The following is an 8,846-nucleotide window of genomic DNA, read 5'->3' on the forward strand; positions in this document are numbered from 1 at the left end:
TCTTTAATCTCAGGAGGCAGAGGCAGGTAGGTCTCTTGAGTTCAAGGCCAGCCTGGTCTACAAAGAGCAAGTTCCAGGACCAGCCAGGACTCCACAGAGAAATCCTATCTCAAAAAACAAACAAATAAAAAAAAGTTCAAAGAGGGACTGGAGGGATGGCTCAGAGGTTAAGAGCACTGGCTGCTCTTTCAGAGGTCCTGAGTTCAGTTCCCAGCAACCACATGGTGGCTCACAACCATCTATGATGACATCTGGTATCCTCTTCTGGCGTGCAGGCACACATACAGACAGAACATTGTATACATAATAAATAATAATAATAAAAAGGTCTCCCTCAACTACACAGGGAATTCCAGGCCAGCCTGGGCTATATTAGACCCCATCTTGAGAAAAAGAAAAGAGAATTTGAGGAACCCAGAGAGAGGGACTGCCCATATTATCAGAAATGGAACTGAAACATCTCTGATAGTAAGAGGGACAGTGCCCTGAGCTGACTGTTTGTTAGTCACCTGTTAGTCCTGTCTCCACTGGCCTCATCGGCAGGGGGCTGCTTTGTGACAGGTCCTGGAGGGAGGCCAGGCGGGTGATGTCCTGGACTCCTCTCTTCTCAGCCTTCAGCCGGTCTAGCATGGTTTTAATTCCATGTGGTGACTGGCCAGTGGGGATAATCTGAACTCACCCCAACCCCGAGCTGAAGCTGCACCATGAACCTGCTTCTTGACTGCCCTTTTTGGGCTTCTGTGGTTTTGTTTCTGCATTGTTCTGTTGTGTTGTATTTGATTTAGTTTTCATTTAGAAAAAATAAATAAATTTGAGAGCCAGGTGCACACACTAGGGAGGCAGAGGCAGGCAGATCTCTGTGAGTTTGAGGCCATCCTGTTCTACACAGTAATTTCGAGGACAGCTTTATTCATTCATTCATTTTTAAATATTCATTGTATTATTTATACAACATTCTTCCCGCACACCAGATCTCACTATAGATGGTTATGAGCTACCACGTGGTTGCTGGCGATTGAACTCAGGACCTTTAGAAGAGCAGCAACTGTTCTTCACCTCTGAGCCGTCTCTCCAGCCCAGCTTTATTTACTTATCTGTCCATGCCATAAGGTATCTACACATATGTGCACAGATGGGCATGTACTTATACATGACATGGCACTTTGCAGAAGTCAGGAGTCAGCCTCAGGTGCCTGAGGGGCCCTCCTCCTTATCCTGGGGAGACAGGCTCTCTCTCACTGGGACCTGGGCTTGCTGATTAGGCTCGCCTGTCTGGCCAGCACGCCCCATGGCTCTGCCTCTGCAGTGCTGAGATACAGCGCAGGCCACCATAGCCCCCTTTTTAAGTGGGTTCTGGGTTTAAATGCAGGGCTTTCATGATTTTAAGGCACTTGAGCACTCTTCGGACTCAGCTTTCTTCCTAGTATCCAACCCTTGGCTTTTCTAACTCAAGAGGTCACAGATGAAGACAGAACTGAAGCAAGGGCCTGGGGGAGGGGCACCCTGCAGATGTGGGCACACTTAGGCCTCCTGCAAAGTGTAACTGGATCTCTCTGAGCTGCAGTGTAGAAGGCCTGTGTGATCCTAACCCCTGGCCTGATCCTCCCCCTCCTGGTCCCTTCCCCAGCCTTTTTACATAAGACCTGGGCAGGCTGAACCAAGTGTAGGGTCCTTAACCATGGCCTTCACAGATCTGCTGGATGTCCTGGGGGGTGTGGGTCGCTTCCAGTTTGTCTATACAGCCTTGCTGCTGCTGCCCTGTGGCCTGCTGGCCTGCCACACCTTCCTACAAAACTTCACAGCTGCTGCGCCCCCTCACCGCTGCCAGCATCTCGCCAACCACACAGAAGCTACCGCCAATGACTCAGGGGCCTGGCTGAGGGCCACCATACCCTTGAACCAGCATGGGGTCCCTGAGCCATGCCAGCGTTACAGAGAGCCTCAGTGGGCTCTTCTGAAACCCAACACTTCCTCCCACGGAGTGGCCACAGAGGGCTGCAAGGATGGTTGGGTCTATGACCGAAGCATTTTTCCATCTACCATCGTAATGGAGGTCAGAGGTGGGTGGGTGACTTGGGGGGCTGGGAGAAGGCTACCACATAAGGACAAAGGTTAGCACTCCTCTCTCCTCAACAGTGGGACCTGGTGTGTGAGGCCCGCACCCTCCGTGACCTGGCTCAGTCCATCTACATGTCTGGGGTGCTGGTCGGGGCTGCCTTGTTTGGTAGCATTGCCGACAGGTGAGCCTTAGGGGCAGCCCGTAAAAAAGGAAAAAAAAGAAAACCTTACATTCATCTATTTTCTTTGTTCCCTTCCTTCCTTCCTTCCTTCCTTCCTTCCTTCCTTCCTTCCTTCCTTTCTTTCTTTCTTTCTTTCTTTCTTTCTTTCTTTCTTTCTTTCTTTCTTTCTTTCTCTCTGTGTTTTTTTTCAAAACACTGTTTCTCTGTGTAGCCCTGGCTGTCTAGAACTCACTATGTAGACCAGGCTGGCCTCGAACACACAGAGATCCACCTGCTTTCCAAGTGCTAGGACTGAAGATGTGCGCCACCACTGTCTAGCTATTTCTTTCCTTTCCCTCCTTCCTCTTTTCCATTCTGTGTGGATTTGTCTGTATGTGTAGACATGCAATGGGTTTGTGTTTTTCTATTAATTTGTTGAATTTCTGATCTTTGTGCCTCTGCTTCCCCAGTCCTGAGATCATAGTCATGGACCTCTTCTCAAAATCTGGGTCTTTTCAGAATCTCTACCTTTCCCTAACCTGGGAAATCTCTTGGTCTCTGATTTTCTCCCACACATGCGCCTGTACCCCTGACCAGCCTTGGCCAGCAGTCCTAGAGTCCCGGCAGCTGTGTGTGCTGGTTAGAGGGGTGGATTTTTTTACTCGGCATCTCACCTTCCCCTTGATTGCTTTGGTGTCTCCACCAAGACACAAATATCAGGTACAGGCTTTGCTCTGTTGGGGGTGTCTAGCTGCCTTGGGATTCCCTAACCCCTCAGTCTTCGGGTTCAGGTTGGGCCGCAAGGCCCCACTGGTCTGGTCGTACCTACAGCTGGCAGTTTCAGGGGCCGCCACGGCATATGTCGGCTCCTTCAGCGCCTACTGTGTCTTCCGGTTTTTGATGGGCATGACCTTCTCCGGCATCATCCTCAACTCTCTTTCCCTGGGTGAGTCCAATCTCAAGGGGTGACCCAGGGAGGCTGGGGTCGTGAAAAGGGTCATGCTGCCATCATAGGACAGCTTTTAAACTTTCCTTTTCTTGTAATTCTCATCCAGAAACCTCAACTCAAACCCTCCTACCCAGGGATCTGGGTTGACAGACTGTGACCCTGGCAGAAGCGGGCGGTCCCTGGTGGCCTTTCTTGGGTCTGGGTTTCAGTTTACTGATCTGTGAGCTGAAAGGGTCAGGTTGATTTCACTTGAGAGTTACTCAATAATAGCCATTAATTGTCTGCAATGTGCCAGCCTCAGGTGGGGGTCACACAGGACCATAAGGTAGGCTCGTCTCCAAGGGAGCCGGGTATAGTGGCCCACACCTGGAATCCCAGCACTTGGGAGGTGGAAGCAGGAGGATCAGGAGTTCAAGGTCATCCTCAGCTACACAGCAAGTCTGAGGCTTCCCTAAGCTTGTGGGAGTCTGTAAATCAAAGGGGGGCATGGAGAGGTTCACACATTCGAGGCTAGCCTGATCTAGATAGTGAGTTTCAGGCTAGCCAGAAACTACAGAGCAATGAGACTTCTTTTTTTTATAATAACTAAATCAATCAGGTGGTCCCAAGGGCAACAGAGAGCCCTCACACTGTATGGCTCCAGGGAAGGTAGGCTCCCTAAGAAGTGAAGGCTGGTCATTTCTTAGCTCCATGGCAGAGGTTTGAATTCCTGAGTGCTAAGAGGAGTGTCACCCTTCAGTGATAACTGATAAGCTGGGGCCTGTGGGTAGCCCTGGCGGAAGGTGTTATGAGGCGATAGAGAGTTCACTCTGGACACAGGCCTGCCACCTGTGTGTGCTGTTCTCAAGCTGCATAGTTTGCTTCTGAAGACGCCGTCAGGCTCAGAGACTGCCAGCACCTTCAGCTGGCCATAGACAGGCGGGCCTTTGATTTCAGGTTGGGAGAAAGGCCTTGGGCCTAGATCAGTGCCCCTTTTCTGCCTCTGTGTCCCAGCATTTGAACATTGAGAGGTGCAGAGTGTATATTGGGCCCCAGTAATTCAGTTCCACCTTCCAGAGGAGTAGGTGTCAGCTGCAGCTTAGAGCAAATGCCTGCAGTCCATCAGCCTATCTCAGGACAGTCAGTCTTACCCTGAAGCCATTTTGGAGTCTGATGTCCTCTAACGAATGTCCTGCTATAGGCCACATAGGAATGTTATCTAGGTAGATCTTGGTGTAGGGTTTAACGTGCCACAGCCATGAGGAAGGGGCAAGTGAGCTGAGCAGCTACGTGGTGGATGAGTTCCTCCAGCTGACTGCCTTTCCCCCACAGTGGTAGAGTGGATGCCAACCAGGGGCCGGACCGTGGCGGGCATCTTGCTGGGTTTCGCCTTCACCTTGGGCCAGCTCGTCCTGTCTGGCGTGGCGTACCTGATCCGCCCGTGGCGGTGGCTGCAGTTCGCTGTCTCTGCTCCTTTCCTGGTCTTTTTCCTGTATTCGTGGTATGTCCAGCGGGGGTGTGGGGGTCGGGGAGGCACATCTGTGTGGCTGAACCATTATATGGCTTCCTGCTAGGTCACAGTATGTAATACCTGCAATGTGCTGGACACAGAGAGCAGAGAGATCATGAGGGCCACGGGGTCCCGGGTACTCGTGAACAGTCTTAGGGAATCTTTGGCAAACCTCTTTCCTTGGCATGGGCCTCTGGATCTCACAAAAGGATGTTGCTTATATCAATTCCACTCTACTTCATAATAACCCATTGCATTTTTAAAGAGGGGAATTGAGGTACAGCTCAAAAAGGGAGCATGATTTTTTTTTTTCAAGGCCACATAGCTAGGTAAGAATCAGTTTTAATGCCAGGGGTGTCTTAGTTTTGAAGGATTCTTTAGTGATTCTCTGTATGATATGCTAAAAGAGAGAGAGAGAGAGAGAGAAAATGGGCAGGAAAGATGGTTCCACTGGTAAAGGCATTTGTATTCAAGTTTAACAACTGGAATTTGACTTCTGGGACCCATCCACATAGTGGAATTATATGTACACATATATGTGTGTGTATACACACACAGACACACACACACACACACACACACACACACGGAGAGACTACTGTGTCCTGTATGGTGGTGCACACCTGTTTTTCCAAAACTTGATGGGCAGTGGCAGAAGGATGAGGAATTTGGGGCCAGCCTGGGCTATATAGGGAGAACATGTCTCAAAAAAAAAAAAAAAAAAATCACAACAAAAGGATGTTGGTGGCTTGTCCTGCTTGTGGAACTGAGACCCTGCCACTTGCCTTTAGGGTGTGGTAGAAGGCAATGAAGGTACGTAGGGATTGTAGGTGGCAATGGTCCTTCTGTACCCCAGGTGGCTTCCAGAGTCATCCCGATGGCTCCTCCTTCACGGCAAGTCCCAGCAAGCTCTGCGGAACCTTCGGAAGGTGGCTGTGATGAACGGCAGGAGGCAGGAAGGGGAAAGGCTGACTGCAGAGGTAGGCAGCTGTGCGGATGGAGGGCTGGGGTAGGGTTTTGTGGTACTGACGACTTTTGCCTACACTGGAGCTCGTCAGCTGCCCAGGACTTAGCTGCCATCCTGGCAGAGAGGCTGGCAACCCTCAGGGCAGGCACAGGATGAAGCCACCAGCCATTGGGAGTATCTCTAAGGCCACAGACCCTCAGGATGGTTGAGGTGCATGTTGCAGCCTCCTCCCCAGTGAGGAGGAGGAGGATAAGGCCAGATGTCGTGCCAAGAAACACAACTGGAGAGCTATTTTCTACTGATAAGATGTCCCCAGCAGCAAAATGGCACCCCAGAGCCCTTGATACCCCTAATCACACATTCCTCACCCAGGTGGTGAGCTCCTACATCCAGAGTGAGTTCGCAAGTGTCCGCACCTCCAGCTCCATCTTGGACCTCTTCCGAACCCCGGCTATCAGAAAAGTCACCTGCTGTCTCATGGTTGTCTGGTAGGTGATAGGCTCATATCCAAGACTTTGACCCGAGGTGAGGACACACTTTCTGCTCTTCTTGGCAAACTTTGTCCTGAAATAGTCCTAATGCGATGAACAGGTGAGTATGTGAATTCAGCCTCATGTCACACCTTTCGGCACCTGGACCTTATGGCTGGGAAGACCACTTGCTCTGCAAGTGTAAGGGCCTGAGTTCCAATCCCCAGCACCCGTGTAAAGAAGCTGAGTATGGCCTGGTGTGCCTGTAACTCTCGCTTTGGTCAAACTGGCCTTCAGGTTTGGGTTTACAGGAATAAGGCATCAAAAAATAGAGGAAGGAATTTGATGTTCTCCTTACATGGGCACAGACACGTGTATACATAAGCAAAGGCTATGTGTGCCGGCATGCGCGTGCGCGCGCGCGCGCACACACACACACACACACACACACACACAGGGGCTGGAGAGATGGTCCAGTAGTTTAGAGCACTTGCTGCTCTTGCAGAGGACGCTGGTTCAATTGTTAACACCTATATGGTGGCTCACAACCATCTATAAATCCAATTCCAGGGGATCTAATGCCCTTTCCTGGACTCTGTGGGTATCAGACACACACATGGCGTACATTCATGCATGTAGGCAAAATACTCATACACAAAAATGTTTTTTTTTTTAATTAAGGTTACAGCCAGGATTGGGGGAGGGCACCCCTTTGGTCCTAATACCTAGGAAGCAGAGGTGGGTGGATCTCTGTGAGTTCAAGGCCAGCCTGGTTTACAAAGCAAGTTCTAGGACAGCCAGAGATACACAGAGAAACCCTGTCTCAAGACAATGACAACAACAAAATTAAGGTTACACCCAGCGCCTGCCTCTGAGTGAATGACACTATAGATGAGACTGTATGTTGACCTAGAGGGTCCACATTTGAGCAGAACATCTCGCCTGCACACACGTGGTACATATAAACCCACACAGCTACACACATACATACACAAATGAAAACAAGTAAACAAAACTTTTAAAATTAATAAGGGGCTGGAGAGATGGCTCAGTGGTCAAGAGTACTGACTGCTCTTTCAGGGGACCCGGGTTCAATTCCCAGCACCCACATGGCAGCTCACAACTGTCTGTAACTCCAAGATCTGATACCCATAGACATACATGCAGGCAAAACACCAACGCACATAAAACTTAAAGAAATTAAATTATAAAAAATTAATAGGATAAAAACAAAAATAACAAATAAGTTAATTTAACAAATACATAATTAACAAAGTTAAAAAATGAACTTACAAGTTTATGTAATTATAATTATATTATGTTTATAACTTAACAAATAAATTAAAAAGAGGGCTTGGAATATAGCCCAGTCATAGAGCATTTATCCAGAATATACAAAGTGCTAGGGTCAATCCCTGAATGAAACAAAACAAAACAATAAATCAAGTAGTCTCAGGGAGGGATGGGCAGGAAAGAGATGCTCATCCTTGCCCTCTCTCCTCTGCACTGCCAGGACATTAACTATTCAAAGCTGACGTTTATGAGACAGGAAGGCAGGCAACGATTTAGTACCTATTATAGTATGGTCCTTGTGAGGAGCAAAGTCAAGGCATGCAAAGAGATTTCAGGTTTTGTGGCCCCTTACATTCTGTTACCTGATTTAGGGATGTGTTTCCTGGGCTCTGGGAATAGAGAGGTGTCTCCCACTCTGGAGATGGAGAGAGCTTGATGGTCAGGCTCTGGGCAGCAAGAGAGCCTTAGGGACCCCAAGACCCCACCCCTGGCTGAGCCTGCCCTCTGACGTCCCAGCATCCCCTGCCCCCCTGCCAAGCCTGCTCTCTGATGTCCCACCATCTCTTTGCCTTCCTCTTCCTGTTAGAAAGACACAAACCACCAACTCCAAACTCAGAGGTTGAAAGACCTTTTTTGGATCCTTCTAGAAAGAATTAGCAAAGACCCATTTTTATTATGAGAAGAGGTAGCGATCCACAGCTCAGGCAAAGGCGGGGCCATAAGCCTTGCTGAAGATTCTCCAACCATCGGTACTCCCTGGCTTGGGTAGTTTTGGTTTATACAGAAATGTTTGGTCATTTTCAGGGCTCCCCAGAAGCCCTGGAGCTTCACCAGGCCACATCTGGGTCCAGTTGCACCATTTCTAGGTGGAGAGAGGACCTCTAGGTTGGGCTAGGGTTGGGGCAGTACTTCAAGGATCCCAGAAGGCTGGGAGGGTGAAAATGGAGAACTGATCAGCTTGCACAAATGTCTATAAACCCTGTTGTCTCTTTTTATGGCTAATTTCCAACTTACAAAAGCAACGCATACCCAGTGCAGGGGGGAGCAAGACTCTGAGGAAATGATGGCTTGAGTTTTGATCTCAGCACTGCCATTTACTGTTTGATCCTGAGCATGTTAACCTCTCTGTGCCTCAGTTTCCCCATCAGTCCTGTGACTTTTATAATAATACCCATCACACAGTACTGTTGTGAAGATAAGAAGAGTGAATTACATAAAAGGGAGGATACTTGCAGTAAGAGTGGATGTTCTGGGCGATGTAGTGCATGCCTCTGAGGCAGCGGGACTCAGATTTCAAGGCTAGCCTGGCCTACACAAGGAGTGCCAGGCAAGCCAGGGCTACATGGTAAGACCCTATATTTAAGAGAGAGAGAAACAGAGAGAAATTTACCCCAGGGACAACATGCATACACACACACACACACACACACACACACACACACACACACACACACACACA

General features: G+C 49.1%; 1 protein-coding gene across 1 annotated transcript in view; it reads left to right on the forward strand.

Moving 5' to 3' along the window:
• Positions 1–1,678: 1,678 nt before the first annotated feature.
• LOC129679330 (solute carrier family 22 member 20) overlaps positions 1,679–8,846 on the forward strand; it is an 11,683-nt gene continuing 4,515 nt past the window's right edge. The window contains exons 1-6 of the mRNA XM_055610359.1: positions 1,679–2,053; positions 2,137–2,240; positions 3,011–3,165; positions 4,480–4,648; positions 5,514–5,637; positions 5,997–6,112. Of these exons, the coding sequence (XP_055466334.1) occupies positions 1,679–2,053; positions 2,137–2,240; positions 3,011–3,165; positions 4,480–4,648; positions 5,514–5,637; positions 5,997–6,112 (1,043 nt within the window). The remainder of the gene's footprint in view (positions 2,054–2,136; positions 2,241–3,010; positions 3,166–4,479; positions 4,649–5,513; positions 5,638–5,996; positions 6,113–8,846) is intronic.

Source organism: Psammomys obesus, unplaced genomic scaffold (assembly GCF_907164565.1).
Source record: "Psammomys obesus unplaced genomic scaffold, mPsaObe1.curated_primary_1811, whole genome shotgun sequence".
Taxonomy (NCBI): Eukaryota; Metazoa; Chordata; class Mammalia; order Rodentia; family Muridae; genus Psammomys; species Psammomys obesus.